At 55.6% G+C, this 15,925-nt stretch overlaps 3 protein-coding genes across 4 annotated transcripts; 2 read left to right on the top strand and 1 right to left on the bottom strand.

Moving 5' to 3' along the window:
• Window positions 1–3,048: 3,048 nt before the first annotated feature.
• Window positions 3,049–7,951, top strand: PLK3 (polo like kinase 3). The gene is made up of 15 exons (XM_040231291.1): window positions 3,049–3,383; window positions 3,520–3,627; window positions 3,722–3,838; window positions 3,973–4,102; window positions 4,184–4,271; window positions 5,052–5,147; window positions 5,235–5,433; window positions 5,546–5,672; window positions 5,852–5,943; window positions 6,183–6,276; window positions 6,413–6,496; window positions 6,586–6,748; window positions 6,898–7,027; window positions 7,218–7,331; window positions 7,439–7,951. The coding sequence occupies exons 1-15, from the start codon at window positions 3,174–3,176 to the stop codon at window positions 7,628–7,630; spliced, it is 1,944 nt and encodes a 647-aa protein (XP_040087225.1). The 5' UTR covers window positions 3,049–3,173; the 3' UTR covers window positions 7,631–7,951.
• On the bottom strand, window positions 7,942–9,241 carry DYNLT4 (dynein light chain Tctex-type 4). 2 transcript variants are annotated; one of them, XM_040231355.1, is made up of 3 exons: window positions 9,167–9,241; window positions 8,736–8,806; window positions 7,942–8,632 (listed from the first exon to the last, which is right to left on the bottom strand). In XM_040231355.1, the coding sequence occupies exon 3, from the start codon at window positions 8,619–8,621 to the stop codon at window positions 7,965–7,967; it is 657 nt and encodes a 218-aa protein (XP_040087289.1). In that variant the 5' UTR covers window positions 8,622–8,632; window positions 8,736–8,806; window positions 9,167–9,241; the 3' UTR covers window positions 7,942–7,964. The 2 variants fall into 2 exon arrangements, with proteins under 2 accessions (XP_040087289.1, XP_040087288.1); XM_040231354.1 differs by having other exon boundaries at window positions 9,113–9,235.
• Window positions 9,242–9,457: 216 nt separating this feature from the next.
• BTBD19 (BTB domain containing 19) lies at window positions 9,458–15,774 on the top strand. The gene is made up of 8 exons (XM_040231348.1): window positions 9,458–10,726; window positions 11,998–12,211; window positions 12,306–12,359; window positions 13,879–13,938; window positions 14,038–14,106; window positions 14,180–14,311; window positions 14,436–14,561; window positions 14,678–15,774. Exons 1-8 carry the CDS (start codon window positions 10,641–10,643, stop codon window positions 14,810–14,812), a joined length of 876 nt encoding a protein of 291 aa, XP_040087282.1. The 5' UTR covers window positions 9,458–10,640; the 3' UTR covers window positions 14,813–15,774.
• The last annotated feature ends 151 nt before the right edge of the window (window positions 15,775–15,925 follow it).

The following is a 15,925-nucleotide window of genomic DNA, read 5'->3' as shown; positions in this document are numbered from 1 at the left end:
GATCATGTGGACTTCCCTGGTGGCTCAGACAAGAGTCTACACTGCTACTGCAGTGGGCACAGGTTCAGTCCCAAGGAGGGGAAGAAAGATCATGTGAAGTCAAAGGGAGACTGCGATTACAAACCAAGAGAGCAGCCTCAGAAGAAATCGACCTTGTCAATAGCTTATCTTGACCTTCCAGCCTCTGGAAGTAGGAGAAAATAAATTTCTGTTGTGTAAGTCACCTAGTCTGTAGTAATGTTGTTATGACAACCCTAGAAAACTCATACAAAGGCATTTCGCTTTAGTTTCCAAATACAAAATGACAATATCGAATAGCTTTGTCAAACTATACACCCTCAGCCCCATTTCCCCTGTGGATTTGCTTTTTCTGGCCTTACGTCTACCATTTCCTCATCTGGAAAAGTGTTGACCTGTAGAATAAAGACCAAACTCCTGAGGATGGCACTTAAGGCCTTCCTGCCCCAACCCCCTCTCTCTCCCTCTCATTCATCTGAGCTACTAATATTTCCCCACACTTCAGGCTGGGTTTGTTCTCCATTCAGGGGACATGGAAGACAAGGTTAGAGAAGTAGGCTTTTGTGGGCCTGGTGAGAGATGGGATGGGATGGTCATATGGTGGGAAGATGGAATGGAGACCAGTAAGGCGCTGCAGCAGTAATCCTGGTTTGAGAGACTGTGACCCAGATTAGGGTGCTTGGGGAAGATGGAGTGAACTGCATAGATTTCAAAGATATTTGGGAGATAAAACTGACAGCAATCAAGCACTAAATAAATATTTGTTGACTTTCCTGGCCATTCTTTCTAAAGTAAGCTCTTTGGTTACTCTCCTGTTTACTTCCTTCACAGCACTTTTCACAGCCTGCAATTACTTTGTTTATATTCTTGCCTATTGTCTGTTTCCATTAAGCAGAATGTAAACTAAATGAGGGCTGCAACCTTGACCAACCTTATACACACAGTGCTTGGGCACCGACCAAGGGCTCTCAGATCTTTGAGGACTGAATAGGTTAACAAGTGATTGGATGGTACAGAGTGAGTACAGAGAGGCGAAAGGTCAAGGCCAGGAAGAAGCCTGTGATCCTGGGATCCAGAGGGTTTAAGACTCCACCTTCTTTACCACCTCACATGGGTCAGAATGGCCATCATTTAAAACTATTATAAAAAATGCTGGAGAGGGTGTGGATAAAAGAGAACCACCTTAAACTGTTGTAACTTGGAATGTAACTTGGTGCAGCCACTATGGAAACCAGTATGGATGTTCCTCAAAAAACTAAAAATAGAGTCGCCATGTAATCCAGCAATCCTACTCCTAGGTATATATCCAGAGAAAATTCTAATTAAAAAAGATACGTGCACCCTAATGTTCACTGCAACGCTATTTACAATGGCCAAGACATGGAAACAACATATATGTCCACTGACAGATGAATGGAAAAAAATGTGGCACAAATATACAGTGGACTACTGCTCTGCCATAAAAAGAATGAAATAATGCAATGGCACCCCACTCCAGTACTCTTGCCTGGAAAATCCTATAGACGGAGGAGCCTGGTAGGCTGCAGTCCATGGGGTTGCTAAAGGTTGGACAAGACTGAGCAAGTTCACTTTCACTTTTCACTTTCATGCATTGGAGAAGGAAATGGCAGCCTACTCCAGTGTTCTTGCCTGGAGAATCCCAGGGACGGGGGAGCCTGGTGGGCTGCTGTCTATGGGGTCGCACAGAGTCGGACACGACTGAAGCGACTTAGCAGCAGCAGCCACATGGATGAATCTAGAAATGATCATACCAAGTGAAGATTATCATAACAGAAAGACAAATTCCGTATGATATCATTTATATGTGGAATCTAAAATATGACGCAAACTTACCCATGAAACAGAAACAGACTCACAGACATAGAAAACAGACTTGTGGTTGCCAAGGGGGAGATGGACTGGGAGTCTGAGACTAGCAGATGGAAACTATTACACATAGAATGGATAAACGGTACGGTGCTACTGTCATAGCACAGGAAACTATATTGAATATCCTGTGATGAACCATAATGGAAAATAATATGAAAAAGAATGGATGTATTGATATACGTGTAACTTAGTCACTTTGCTGTACAATAGAAATTATACAACATTGTAAATCAACTATACTTCAGTAAATAAATTTAAAAAGGCCCCATCTCTCTGTCTCTGGCCCTGTGAAAGGTGGGCATGGACCAGAGGTTTAGGGGTTCAGGTGGCCCCAGGACCACCTGCCCAGTTGTCCTTTGCTAGATTTTAGAAAATTCAAGTACCATTCTTCACTTTCTGGCCTCTGGCTGTGGACGCAGGGCAGTGGATGTTTTCAGGGAAAGAGAATAGGCACCCCTCCAGAACATGAGATCTGCCCCTTAAGGGTGTGGGTGTAGGGGTAGCAGAAGATGTGACCTAGCTCGTTACAAAAGCCTTGAATGCCTGGCTGTTTGATCTTAAGACTCAGCATAGGAGCTCAGGCTTCCACACCCCACTCCAGGCAAGCCCAGCGGGGAGTATGCAATTCCTCTCAGCCCCTAAAGGGGGCAGCACTGGCTTGGACCTGCGGTCTCTGGCCAAGAGCGTGGGACGAACGCAAATTCCCGCGCACTTAAAGGGTTGGTGACCAACTCGGGCAAAAGCGAGCGGCTTCCCTGCTTCTGCCCTCCAGGTTGGAATGGTGGTCCATCTAGTTGCTGAGGAGACTCCCCATACGCCCAGGCACCCTCGGACTTCAGCATAAGCCCCCAAGAATGGGGGGCGAAAGGACTCCCATTACAAGGACTCTCAGTCACCAGGACGAGGTAGGAGGGCAGGAACAAAGCTGGCTCTTACATCCTGATGGACAACCCACATGGTGACTGGCAGTATGGCTGCGTCTTGAAGGCGGGAGCAGTAGGCTTGGCCTCTGGGTGCGCGGGTGGGAGGAGGAGCTTCTTCTTGACGTAAGGCCTGATGAGGGGCGTGGCTTCTCGATGACTCGCATGAAGGGGGCGGGCTCTTAATGATGAGACGCCGGGGAGGGGGCAGGCGTTCATTGATAAAAACGCTGGGCTCTCTGGGGCGCGAGCGCGGCGTAGCAAATCCTGGCAGCGCCTCGCGCTGTCGGGGCCTGCGGCGGAACCCAGAAATTAGCCCGGCCGGCGCTGCGCCGCACCGCCCGCATGGAGCCTGCGGCCGGCTTCCTGTCCCCGCGACCCTTCCCTCGTGCGGCCGCCCCGCCAGCGCCCCCCGCCGGACCCGGGCCGCCTGGAAGTCCCAAGCCTGGATCTGAGCCAGAGGTGCTGGCCGAGACTCCGGTACCAGACCCTGGGCGCCTCATCACCGACCCGCGGAGCGGCCGCACCTACTTCAAAGGCCGCCTGTTGGGCAAGGTGAGCTGGGGAGTGGTGCCAGCGAGGGTAGGGGAGCCCTGCCGACTTCTTTGCCTTCGCGGAGCGGGACGGGGCCGTTTGGTCTCGGCATGGGGACGTCTGCGGGCCAGACCTGCCTGATGCCTTCTCCTCATAGGGGGGTTTTGCCCGCTGCTACGAGGCCACTGACACAGAGACCGGCAGTGCCTACGCGGTCAAAGTCATCTCGCAGAGCCGCATTACCAAGCCGCATCAGCGTGAGAAGGTGAGCCAGGGCCCTGGCCCAAAGGGCGACGGGTGGGGTGGGGACGGTGACGAGGGAGCCCTTGACGGATGGTAACCCCGCGCCGCCACTGCAGATCCTAAACGAGATTGAGCTGCACCGCGGCCTGCAGCACCGCCACATCGTGCGTTTCTCGCACCACTTTGAGGATGCTGACAACATATACATTTTCCTGGAGCTCTGCAGCCGAAAGGTGAGGGATGGTGGAGGTAGGGGAGGGAGTAGGGACCTTAAGATCCAAAGTTGGAACCTTGTTCTTCCTCGGCGAGCACACGGAGGGAGGGTCGGGGAGGGCGGACTAGGTGCTGAGGCCGCCGCTCTCTGCAGTCCCTGGCCCACATCTGGAAGGCCCGGCACACCCTGTTGGAGCCAGAGGTGCGCTACTACCTTCGGCAGATCCTTTCCGGACTCAAGTACTTGCACCAGCGGGGCATCTTGCACCGGGACCTCAAGCTAGGTGAGACTCCTGGGCCACCAGGATGGGGGACTGAGGAGGCAGAGAAAAAGGCGTCTGACACATTTCTCCGCCCCTGTTCAGGAAATTTTTTTATCACTGAAAACATGGAACTGAAGATGGGGGATTTTGGACTGGCAACCCGGTTGGAGCCCCCAGAGCATAGGAAGAAGTGAGTGTTTGGGTGTGTGGGGGGGTGGCCACAGTCTGTGTGACACAGATGACGTGAGTGACAGACACTGAGTATATATCTGTAGGAGGCATGATGATTGCCTGATGTGACCGTGTGATTGATGGGAGGGATGATTGGGCTGTGTGTGTGTGTGTGTGAAGGTGGCGGTGGCAGCCTGGGTTCCTGGGAATGGTGGAGAGGCTGCTGGTCCTGTGTGCGTCTGAGTTCTTAAGACGGATGGGGTGTAAGGATTCTTGAAGGTGTCTGACCAGTCCTGTGTGTGAATGTGGATGGTGACATAAGCAGTGTGTGTGTGAGACAGACTGAGTGTGGAGATGGTGGACATGACACCCTGTGTGTGTCAGAAAACCCTGCTGTGGCCATGAGGACTGGGAGTGTAACACAGCATGTGTAGTGTTCATGGGGGAGGTGGCAGCTGATGTTAGTGTGTGCAGCACAGACCACAGGAGGTGACAGCCTGTGGTGGGAGTAGGCGAAGGAGGAAGGCACCAGTGATGGACCCTCTGTTGACCTGGAGGAGGGGGCTGGGTTCGGGGTCAGGAACTCCCCTGTCCTGCAGAGTCGCTGAGCAGCTGGGCCAGGCGGGTGGGCAGGGACTCAGCTGCCATCCCCGGCTCCATTGTCTCAGAACAAACAGGAGTTCTCTGGCCTTTGGGGACAGGCAGCTGCTTTGTCTGGCCTCTCAGTGGGGGTAGGGAATGAGGGGCCGGTCAGGCTGCCTCTGAACCTTGCCCTCCCCTCCTCCCTCTCCCCTGTCAGGACCATCTGTGGTACCCCCAACTATGTGGCCCCAGAAGTGCTGCAGAGACAGGGCCACGGCCCGGAGGCAGATGTGTGGTCCCTGGGCTGCGTCATGTGAGTGCCAGGGTCGTGTGTACGCAGAGGGTGCCCGGGGGGCCTATGTTCCACTTTACTCCTGACCACCTTTTCTCTGCCCCACAGGTACACGCTGCTATGTGGGAGTCCCCCCTTTGAGACCGTTGACCTGAAGGAGACGTACCGCTGCATCAAGCAGGTTCACTACACGCTGCCTGCCAGCCTCTCACTGCCTGCCCGGCAGCTCCTGGCCGCCATCCTTCGAGCTTCACCCCAAGACCGCCCCTCAATTGACCAGATCCTGCGCCACGACTTCTTTACCAAGGTTTGTGGCGCTCCAGACACATCCAGTCTGCGGATTCCCCAGGGATTGAATTGGGAGCAGGTGACAGGACCCCTGGGCTGCTCTTCTCTGCTCACATGCTTTTTCTCCTCAGGGCTACACCCCGGACCGGCTCCCTGTCAGCAGCTGTGTGACAGTCCCCGACCTGACACCCCTTAACCCAGCTAGGATTCTGTTCGTCAAAGTTACCAAGAGCCTTTTTGGGAGAAAGAAGAATAAGAGTGAGTCTGAGACATCAGTGGATTTGAGGGGACAGAGCACATACATGTGGGGGTGTGAGTGTAGGACCCCTGGGGATAGCATGCATTACACAGGCACTTGGCTATGCCTAACTGTGTCATCTCTTCGGGAAGCAGGGGGTCTGGGAAAGATTTTGAGGGTTCTATCTCCCCCCACCCAGATAAGAACCATCCGGAGGAGCGGGACGAGGTCTCCTGTTTGGTGAATGGCCTCACTCGGACGTCCATTGGCCATCAGGACGCCAAGCCCAAGGTGAGGTGCTCACGTGGACGGTGTTCCCCTGACTCACCCCCACCCTAGCAGCTGCAGGAAGCCTGGGATAAAAGAGGCTGGTGAAGCATCTAGCCTCGTGGTGGCCTAATTGGCTGCGTCTCATCGGTCAGGCGGGGTGACCTGGGGTGCCCTGGGTGCCAGGACAGGGTGAGCCATGGACTCTCAAGGATCTGGATTTCGGGGCCTGTCTCACTCCTTTTCCCTACCCAACCCTCCAGGCTCCAGCAACTTCAGGTGCAACCCCCCTCAGCCTGGTAGAGACAGCACCAGAAGACAGCTCACCCCGAGGGACACTGGCAAGCAGTGGAGATGGTGAGCCACCGGGAGGGTGAAGTCTGCTCGAGGTTGCGGGGGCTGAGACCAAGCCCGGAGGGAAGGGGCGGGTGGAGAGTCATTGTCTAGGGCTTGTGAGACTGTTGCCTAATTCTCAGTGCCCTGTTCCCTTCAGGGTTTGAAGAAGGTCTGACTGTGGCCACAGTGGTGGAGTCAGCCCTCTGTGCTCTGAGAAACTGCCTGGCCTTCATGCCCCCAGGTGAGGCTGGGGCCTGGCACATGTCAGTGGTGGTGGGAGTTCTTTGGGAAGCCAGGAACAAGTCCTCATTCCTGCCTCTTCTATGACAGCTGAACAGAACCCAGCTCCCCTGGCACAACCAGAACCTCTGGTGTGGGTCAGCAAGTGGGTTGACTACTCCAACAAGTTTGGCTTTGGGTATCAACTGTCCAGCCGCCGTGTGGCTGTGCTCTTCAACAATGGCACACACATGGCCCTGTCGGCCAACAGAAAGTAAGTGCTATGATGGGGTGCCTTGTATCCAGGCCTCTGTACTCAGCAGTGCTGCAACACTGCTCCTGGGCTCCCGGTCCTGGAGTCTCTGAGGAGGGGGTGTGGGTGCTGGGCTCCCTCTGACCTCTGTCTCTGTCTGCTTCCTCCAGGACTGTGCACTACAACCCCACCAGCACTAAGCACTTCTCCTTCTCTGTGGGCGCCGTGCCTCGGGCTCTGCAGCCTCAGCTGGGTGTCCTGAAGTATTTCGCCTCCTACATGGAGCAGCGCCTCATGAAGGTTTGTGGACTGGGTCCGGGGTTGGGGCAGGGGGAGTTGGTACATTCATGACTAACACATCTTGATCCCCTCCTAGTCCCCTTTGGGGGTGGGTGGACAGTGGGCTGGATGTTGAAGCTAGAAGCTGACCTTCTAAGGGATAGGGAGAGGACTGACTGGTGTCAGACAAGTGACCGGCCCCTGTTCCCAGGGTGGAGATCTGCCCAGTGTGGAAGAGGTGGAGGTGCCTGTGCCTCCACTCCTGCTGCAGTGGGTCAAGACCGATCAGGCCCTACTCATGCTCTTTAGTGATGGCACCATCCAGGTAAGAGCTCTGCCTGGAGTTGGGGGTGAGGACTGGGAGGTCCAGGGTGCTGGGGAGGAAACGATCTGGGCGCTAGGCCCTGATCAGTGCCGCTCTCCTGTGCACAGGTGAACTTCTACGGAGACCACACCAAGCTGATCCTCAGTGGCTGGGAGCCCCTCCTTGTGACTTTCGTGGCCCGCAATCGCAGTGCTTGTACTTACCTCGCTTCCCACCTTCAGCAGCTGGGCTGCTCCCCAGATCTGCGGCAGCGGCTTCACTATGCTCTGCGCCTGCTCCGGGACCGCTGCCCCGTCTAGGCCACAGTCTGCGGGCCGGGCCACCACTCAAGCCCTCAGGCCTGAGGTCTGGGCCTGTCAGGCTCCGGCCCTCGCCTTTGTGGCCCTCCCTGTTCCTTTGGTGCCTCACTGGGGGCTCCGGGCCGAATCCCCCAGGGAATCAGGGACCAGCTTTACTGGGGTTGGAGGCGGCCTCCCACCCCTTCTCCAAGAAAAGCCTGAGCCTTAGCCCCCCGCTAGGGGACGTTATTTATGGACCACTTTTATTTATTGACATTTATTTATTGGGATGTGAGCCCCACGAAGGGCCTCCTTCTGGGATAATAAACCGTTTTTGCATAACTCGAGGGCCTCCTCACTCGCAGTAGAGTCCGTGGACCGTGGCCACAGCGAAGAGCGAGGCGTTGGTGACGGCAGCCGAGGCCAACCCGTCGTGCGCGGCGTCCCAGAGCGCGCGGCTGACCACGCGGACGCCCTGGCCGGCGCGCTGCCCCAGCACCACGCTGCACACCAGCTTGTAGCGCGGCGGGCTGAGCTCGCGCAGGCGCATGCGCACCAACTCACACAGCTCCTGCGCCAGCCGCCCGGCCTCGGCGCCCGAGTAGCACGCGTCCCGCAGCCCCTCAGCCAACGCCGCCTCCAGGGCCTGCTGTGCGCGCGCGGCCTCCCAGCGCTCTCCCGGCGCCGGCTCCATGCGGTACGAAGGCGCCATCCGGCGGGCGGGCGCCAGGGGCAAGCCAGAGAAGCTGACCCGTGAGCCTAGAGGGGGCACGGGGCCCAGGGATGGGCGTCGACCCCCAGGGCCTGCACTTGACCCTGCCAGCGAGTTGCGGCGTGAAAAGGACAAGACCAGCCCTAGCACGGAGCCACGGCGGGAGGCCGGGCCCAGGCCAGCTGGTCGGGTTTCATCGATGCTGGGCAGGTGGCCTAGAGGCCGCGCTGCTGATAGTTTCAGCCCATGGTCTTTGGCCTCCTCCTCCTGGCGTCCGGGGTGCACAGGCCTGCCAGCCATGGACCTGCCGGCTGGAAGACCCACACTTGGATGGGATGGCCCTCACTAGTTATATTTGTACACCATCTAGTCTCTTACTCAGTGATGAGTTTTTACCCTCTAATCCCTCCTTACCTGTGTTTTTCGGACGGGTGAATCAAATAGTTCCGGCTGCGTGGGTTCCTGGGTGCTTAGAGGGTTAAGGGCTGTTAGGGACAACAAGGGAAGAGACGCTGCTCAGACTACCATCCCGCTCCCTACCCCCTGAGCTCCACTTCACCTGAGCACTATGGACGTTAGACAAGTGCTGCGCCTAGACAGTGGTGCCTCCACCCCCTAACCAGAGGGAGGGACAGACAGATCCTGCTCCTTCGGCCCACAGATCCTTCTAGCCCCTGTGAGTCTTGAATCGGCCATCCTCCACCCCCTCCCTGCCCTTAGGGCGTCTGGCAGAGCCTGGGGCTAGGTGACTCAGGATGATCCTTCAGCCTGTTTTTGGCTTCTGGCCCTACCTCCAGAGTCAGTTCTGGGATGGCTGCCCTCTCTTCCCCAAACTCCTTAGGCACCTGAGCCACCTGTGTCCTCCAGGCGCTCTCCTAACAGCCCTTGCCCGACTGGCCTGACTGGCAGGTAGGAGGGTAAGGGCCCCTTGCCTGTGTTGTGGAGTTGCCCTGGGTTGCTGGGCAAGCACTCACTCCGCTTCCTGGTTCCCTCTCACCAGTCCTGGCTCTGGCTTAACCTGGGAGTGTTACTGTAAGCACATGTTGATTGAATGCCTGGTGGCTGAGTCATCAGGGGAGGGGGATCAACAGGGGCTTAGAGCCTAAGGGCATACAAGTGTGAGTGAAGGGGCAGATGTAGAGGGGGCTCTGGTCAGAAAGGTGTCCCCCTACCCCAGGGCTCTTGAGCCACTGTCCATCTCTGCCCTGGTGAAGGCTGGCTCTCTACTTGTGAGCAAGTCACAGAGGCCTGGGATATGGGGAAACCCTGAGGTTGCTGGGGTGGCTGCTCAGGAATCAGGATCCGGGCCTACAGGAAGGAGCACGTCATGGCCCTATCGTCTCCCCATCAGCCTCAATTAGGACAAACATTTCCGTTCCTTGTATACAGCTAGGGTGGGGCTTGGATGACTTCCTCAGTTCTGGGCTGGGGGAGGGGGAAGGGAGACCCATTGGAACTCAGATCTGATGCAACAGTGGTGACTTCACTCCTCAGTGAGTCCTGCTGACCTAAGTGTCCTGGGCCTAGTCCCCCGCTGTCCACACCTCTTGTGTGCCCTAGTGCCCAGACTGCCCCCACTCACACTGTGGTTGCACTTCAGGGACGCCAGAGACCATGATGCCTCTGTCAGTGTTGACACCTCCTCACCTGAACCCTCTCTGGGAGGCCCAGGACTGCCACCTCCCAAATAAGCCAGCTCTGGACCTTGAACATGGTCCATGGGGACAAGGACTTTCCCTGTTGATGGGAGTTATTCAGGTCCACTTAACCTGTATGCTTATAGGGGGAGGGGAGAAACGGGAAGGAAATTTGAACTCTGAACTCTGGACAGGCAGGGGCCAGGATGCTAAGACCCTCCAATTCTGCTTAGGGCCCCTCTAGGGCTGAAGTTTTCCCTGGGCCTGTGGGAGCTGGGCGGGGCCTCCTCTCTGGCCTGGCTCTAGTTTCCGTGGAAACCCACAGGCTTCCCACCCCTGCGCTGCCTGGGCAGGCTCCCAGCTGGGGCCTCATCAGCAGCCAGCCTCTCCTCCCCAGTCCAGTCTGCTCCACCTCGGCTTCTCTTGGTCCCCTCCCCGAGTCCCCAAGCCTCTGGCCTCTTCCACTGGTCTCTGATGCCTTCTGGGTCTCTCCTGCCTCATTCCTAAACTTTAGCTTCTCAGCAAACAGGCCTCTGGATCTCTTGCCCCTCCCTCTCAGGCCTTTCTAGCTCTTCACCAGCTCTAGGGCTCAGCCAGGCTTCCTGCTCCTTCCACGTACTGTCTCTCCCACACATAACAAGCCTCCTAGGCTATTCCTCCTGCTTAGTCCCCTGCCCCACCCATGGAGACCCCGGGACTGGTTGTGCATGGGGAGGCTGAGCCTTTTTCCACAGCACTCCGGAGCCTCGTCAACAACCCCTTATACAGGTGAGAGGGGCGCCTGTCTGTGGGTTTTCCCTAACTGGCTCTACTGGGACCCATGACTCTGAGGAATCTCTGAGTACAGAGGAAGTGGAGAATTAGGACTTGACCTTCCTCCCGGGTGAACTCAGCCTGGGGAAGTGGAGTGTAGAGGATGGCTACTGATCACGCAGTGTCTGTGATAGCCTGAGAGCCAGAGGTGGGGGCAGTGGGGACTAGAGCTCAGAGCAGCTATGTGACTTCAGGGAAAGGCCTTCCTTTTTTGGATCTTGGGCTCCTGGCAGAGAAAAGCCCTCTGCCCTCTGGATCCTGAGAAATGGAGTGTAACTTGAGTGCCTCCCTGGGGAGGCAGAGGAACACACAATCCTATTCTGGGAACTGAGGACTTGTAAGGGGAACAAAGCTCAAGAAAGAGATTGAGCCAGAGTCGCAGATAGGAAGTAGTTCACGTGTACTGCCTGGGGCTCACTGCTTGTAGTGTCTGTAACTGGGGACCAAGCACAGGGCAGAGCCAGTCAGAAGAACCAGAATGCAGCTTTCTGTCTCCACTGCTTCAGAGCTGGGGTCCTCCCACAGGTTGGCAATTTCTGTAACCCTACTGCTTTGGGTGTCACAGTCTGGTCTGAGCAGTGGGACCCCCCCCACCTGCCCCCCAGGCCTTGGATGTGAGCCTAGAAGGCTCCAGGAAGCTCAGGCTTCATCATCTGTCCCTTACCCACTGTGCTGTTCAGAGGCCCAGCAGCTGGGGCCGGAAGTATCATGAAAATGGAAAATGTGGTCTGGCCCATGATAGTGCATCACTGACGTGTCTGTTTGCAGTCAGTGCCCTCCACACCCTCCTCCTCCCCCCTCCTGTCTGGAGGAGGCTGAAAAAGCTGAGTTTGCAGTCTGGAGGAGAAGCCAAAAAGAGTTTCCCTTCACCAGAGTCACAGGCTGGGGAGGAGAGGGTCATTGGGATTGATCTTGTATCAGCCCTGGTGCCCCCTCAGTGATCAAACATAGCCACCTAATGTTAGCCACCCTAGGGTTTGGGATGAGCATCTCATTTCAGGGATGAGAAACCTGAGAGGCAGTAGGTCAGAAATCTCTTCCCTAGGCTTCGCTTGCCTAGCTGGAGCTGTGAATAGAACCAGGCCTGTGTGACCCAGACCTTTTGCTAGAGGGACTGCCTCTTATATGGCAGATAAGGAAACGGAGGCCCAGAGAGGACAAAGGGAAAGTCTAGAGTTACACAGAGACACCTCTTCTTCCTGGCTCTCTGCCCCTCTCTCCCACAGCGATGTTCGCTTTGTGGTCGGTCAAGAACGGCAGGAGGTGTTTGCCCACCGGTGCTTGCTGGCGTGTAGATGCAACTTCTTCCAGCGACTTCTGAGCTCAGAGCCAGGCCCTGGGGTGCCTAGCCCTGTGGTGCTGAGTACCGTGCCAGCTGAGGCCTTCCTGGCGGTGCTGGAGTTTCTGTATACCAACAGTGCCAAGCTGCAACGCCACTCTGTGAGCCCACTGGGCAAGGGTCTGGGTGGGCAAGTTCTGGGTGGCTGAGGGGCGGGAAGACTCTCTTCTACCATGCCGACCACCCATTCTGCAGGTGCTTGAGGTGTTGACGGCGGCTGTGGAGTATGGGCTGGAGGAACTTCGAGAGGTGGGTTCATGGGTAGCCGTCTCCTTTCTCCTGCCTCTTATGGGCACGGTTCACACCCTGCTTCACGCACCCGCTAACCTGGAGAGGAATGTGCACAATACAGAAAGAAGTATGGGTATCTCTGTACAAACAGGCATTGATGCATGCCTATGTGCAAAAGGATATGTGTGTGCCCTGTGGGGGCATATGGGGATGTAGATACCGGCATAAGCTAGCCTTGATCCCTGTTCTTCAAAGAGAGACAGGCACAAGAAAAATGCTTAACCCAGTGGCATAAGTGTGACAGAGAAGGGCATATGGTGCTGAGACTGTACAGAGAGTCTCTCTAGTCTCACCATGAGGGAGAAGAGGGGAATACTTCCTGGAGAAGGAAACATTTGCGTTGTATTGGGTAGAATAGGTAAGACTTTTGTTCAGCAGGGAGAGGAAGGATGGTATTCTAGTCACAGAGGCACAAAAGGAACTGGTGAGAGATTTAGTGTAGCTAGATTAAGAGGACTAAGAGTGTGAAAGGAAGAGAGGAAGAAATGAGATTGGAGAGGGTGCCAGGAGCTGGTTCCTGTAGGGCCTTCAAAAACGTGGACTTCCTTTACCCAGTGGGCAGTGGAGTTTCAGTGGAGGTTTCAGGTAGTGAGGATTTGGAAGCTAAGAGGAGAAGGGGCTGGGAGCCATGGGAAGGGCTCACCAGTCCCGTAGGGACGGGGTGGCAGTGGTTGCCCAGGAAAGAAGTGCCTGCCTTTGAGAGGAGTGGAACTGGCACTGTTCCTAGTTCAGCTGCTGTAGAAACTGAGGTTGCACTAGCAACCAGTGCTGTTGTTCAGTGGCTCAGCTGTGTCTCACTCTTTGCGACTCCATGGACTGCAGGTGTCCCTGTCCTTCATTATCTCTGAGTTTGCTCAAACTCATGTCTATTGAGTCACTGATGCCATCCAACCATCTCATCCTCAGTCTTCCCCTTCTCCTCCTGCCCTCAATCTTTCCCAGCATCAGGGTCTTTTCCAGTGAGTCTGTTCTTTACTTCAGGCAGCCAAAGTATTGGAGTTTTTGCTTCGGCATCAGTCCTTCCAGTGAATATTCAGGGTTGATTCCCTTGAGGATTGGCTGGTTTGACCCTGTGAACTGGCATTACCCAGGGCTTTTCTGGATGTGGGGGGTGAGAGGGAGATGTCACAGATGAATTCAAGTTTCTGGTTAAAATAGTGTCTTTGAGTTCAGAGAAAAGTGAGGAAAAAGATAAGTGTCTTGAAAGAAAAGGAGAGTGGAATTTTCACATGGCTCTTATCTAGTCTGATTAGTGAGGAATGTACTAAAAGGTGGGCTGCTGGGCTTGGCTTTGCTAGTTCCTAGTCTCAGGCCTTGGTGATTCCCTGCCTCCCTTGGCCTGGAGGTCTGCGTGGGCCTGGGGCTGCTAGTAGCCTGGGTGGCTCACTGCTCCAAGGCTGTTCACTGTTTCTGGGCTGGGGCTGGGGCCTTGGAACAGGGACATCTGGGCACAGCCCACCTTCACTTCTGTTCCCAGCTGTGCCTGGAGTTTGTGGTGAAGGCACTGGACGTGGAGCTGGTTTGTGAGGCCCTGCAGGTGGGTGTCGCTGGACAGGCTTGCAGGAGGTTCCGGTGTGGAGGGACGGGCTGCCCGGCCTCTCCATCTCCAACCTGACTTCCTTCATTCTGCTCTCAGGTTGCTGTAACCTTTGGCCTGGGACAGCTGCAGGAGCGTTGTGTGGCTTTCATTGAGGCCCACAGCCAGGTACTCCCCACTGCATACTCCCTACCCCACACCCCTCGTTCTGCTCCTCCCTGACCCAATCGCGGACCCATAGGAGACGCTCCGGACCCGTGGTTTCCTGGAGCTGTCCGCGCCCGCGTTGCTACCCCTGCTGCGTAGCGACAAGCTCTGTGTGGACGAAGCCGAGCTGGTCCTGGCAGCCCGGAGTTGGGCGCGCGTGGGCGCGGTGAGCAGGGGCTGAAGGGAGTGGGAGGTAGGGGTGCTGAAAGAGGCTCTAGCTGCAGGAACCAGGAGAGCAGGCGGTTGGGCAGGTGCCCCCGCCCGCCCAGGTTCAGTGCTGACGTCCGTAGGCGGTACTAGAGCGGCCTGTGGCCGAGGTGGCGGCCCCGGTGGTGCGGGAGCTGAGACTGGCCTTGCTGGCTCCGGCAGAGCTGAGCGCCCTGGAAGAACAGAACCGGCGGGAGCCGCTCATCCCGGTGCGGACGCGGGGAACACGTCTCGGATCGTGTTGGGGTGGGGGGGGGTCGAGGGGGGCGTGGTCCAGGGTAAGGTGGGCCCTGCGGGACTCCGCGGTGATTCGCATTCCTTGCAGGTGGAACAGATCGTGGAGGCGTGGAAGTGTCACGCTCTGCGGAGAGGGGATGCGGCGCGGGGCACCCCGTGCCGCCGCCGGAGGGGCACCCTGCCCCGGGAGCATCATCGTTTTTTGGATCTGCCCTTTAAGTGACCAGTGCCATGACTTGTGAAGCATTCTGGCGCCTCTCTCAAACTGCAGCTCCCAACACGCTCCGCGCTCAAAGCGGGTTTCCGCTCCCAGAATGCTTCGCAAGTCGGGGCGGGAAGGACCAGTGTGCCAAACGCAGGCGCTATGGGTGAGGTTCCGGCAGTGGGCGGGCCTGAACACCGCGGTCTTCCGCTGAGCCTGGCCTCCAACCCTGCGCAAAGCGCGAAAGCAGTTTCTTTGCCCGCGTGCTCTGGCTCTACAGCCTGTCTCTGAGCACTACCGCCCGCCTCCTTTACTCTTGTAATTCCCACATATCTTTTCAACTCAGCCCCCTCTTTAATTCCAGACCTGGCTCCTGGCGATCTCTCTCCACATGTCCTAAAGACACTTAAGACTCAATCCAAAATTGTGCTTCCCCTCATCTTTCCCCAGTTCTGCCCCCATCGTGTTTCTCATCTCCATGGGTGCCAAAGCCAGAAACCTAGATGTCATCCTTGTTTTATTCTTCACACTTGCCTCCCATGGCTTCTATTTCTTAAGAGACTGAAAGCAGAATATGCCACCCTAAAAATATGCTGTTTTGGCATAGGGTTGTTTTAAGCTGATTATTTTGAGAAAAAGACGTTTTGAAAACAGAAAAGTTACCCTTTTGTAAGGGAAATTTTTATAAACTAAATCTACATTGGTAAGGGTGTCTCCCTCTTTCTACAGAAGGATGACTAATTTACAGGAGACTTCCTGTGAAATCACTAAGATTTGCTTAATAAACCTTCTTGCTTTCGGTGCTTTTTCCTGATGGCCTTCCCATATCTGGCCTCCTCACTTTTCTTTCTTTTGTCATTAGCTGAAGGAAGTATTTAACCAGGTATTTTCGGCCACCTCTGGGAGTTACTGATTTTTCCCTGGGTATCTCCCATGTATATGTGAGATATACATGTTAATAAACTTCCATTTTTGTTTCTCTGGTTAAGCTGTCTCATTACAAAGGTCTCAGCCAAGAACTGAGTAGAGGGAAAATTATTTTTCCTTTCTTACAAGATCTTTCCAGTTGGTTCAGTTCTCTTACCCCAGTTCAACCAGTCCTATCTGTAGCAGGAATTACTGCCACAGGCTCTT

The sequence above is a fragment of the Oryx dammah genome, unplaced genomic scaffold (genome assembly GCF_014754425.2).
Source record: "Oryx dammah isolate SB20612 unplaced genomic scaffold, SCBI_Odam_1.1 HiC_scaffold_28, whole genome shotgun sequence".
NCBI lineage: Eukaryota > Metazoa > Chordata > Mammalia > Artiodactyla > Bovidae > Oryx > Oryx dammah.
The sequence above is the reverse complement of the archived record's forward strand: the minus strand, read 5'-3'. Positions and strand labels throughout refer to the sequence as shown.

Coding starts and splice junctions, on each gene's coding strand:
- PLK3 (XM_040231291.1), top strand. CDS start 3,174: ATGGAGCCTGCGGCCGGCTTCCTGTCCCCGCGACCCTTCCCTCGTGCG. Junction 3,628..3,721: donor AGCCGCATCAGCGTGAGAAG/GTGAGCCAGGGC, acceptor CCGCCACTGCAG/ATCCTAAACGAGATTGAGCT. Junction 6,277..6,412: donor ACTGGCAAGCAGTGGAGATG/GTGAGCCACCGG, acceptor TGTTCCCTTCAG/GGTTTGAAGAAGGTCTGACT.
- BTBD19 (XM_040231348.1), top strand. CDS start 10,641: ATGGAGACCCCGGGACTGGTTGTGCATGGGGAGGCTGAGCCTTTTTCC. Junction 10,727..11,997: donor GTCAACAACCCCTTATACAG/GTGAGAGGGGCG, acceptor TCTCTCCCACAG/CGATGTTCGCTTTGTGGTCG. Junction 14,562..14,677: donor GGCGGGAGCCGCTCATCCCG/GTGCGGACGCGG, acceptor CATTCCTTGCAG/GTGGAACAGATCGTGGAGGC.
- DYNLT4 (XM_040231355.1), bottom strand. CDS start 8,621: ATGGCTGGCAGGCCTGTGCACCCCGGACGCCAGGAGGAGGAGGCCAAA.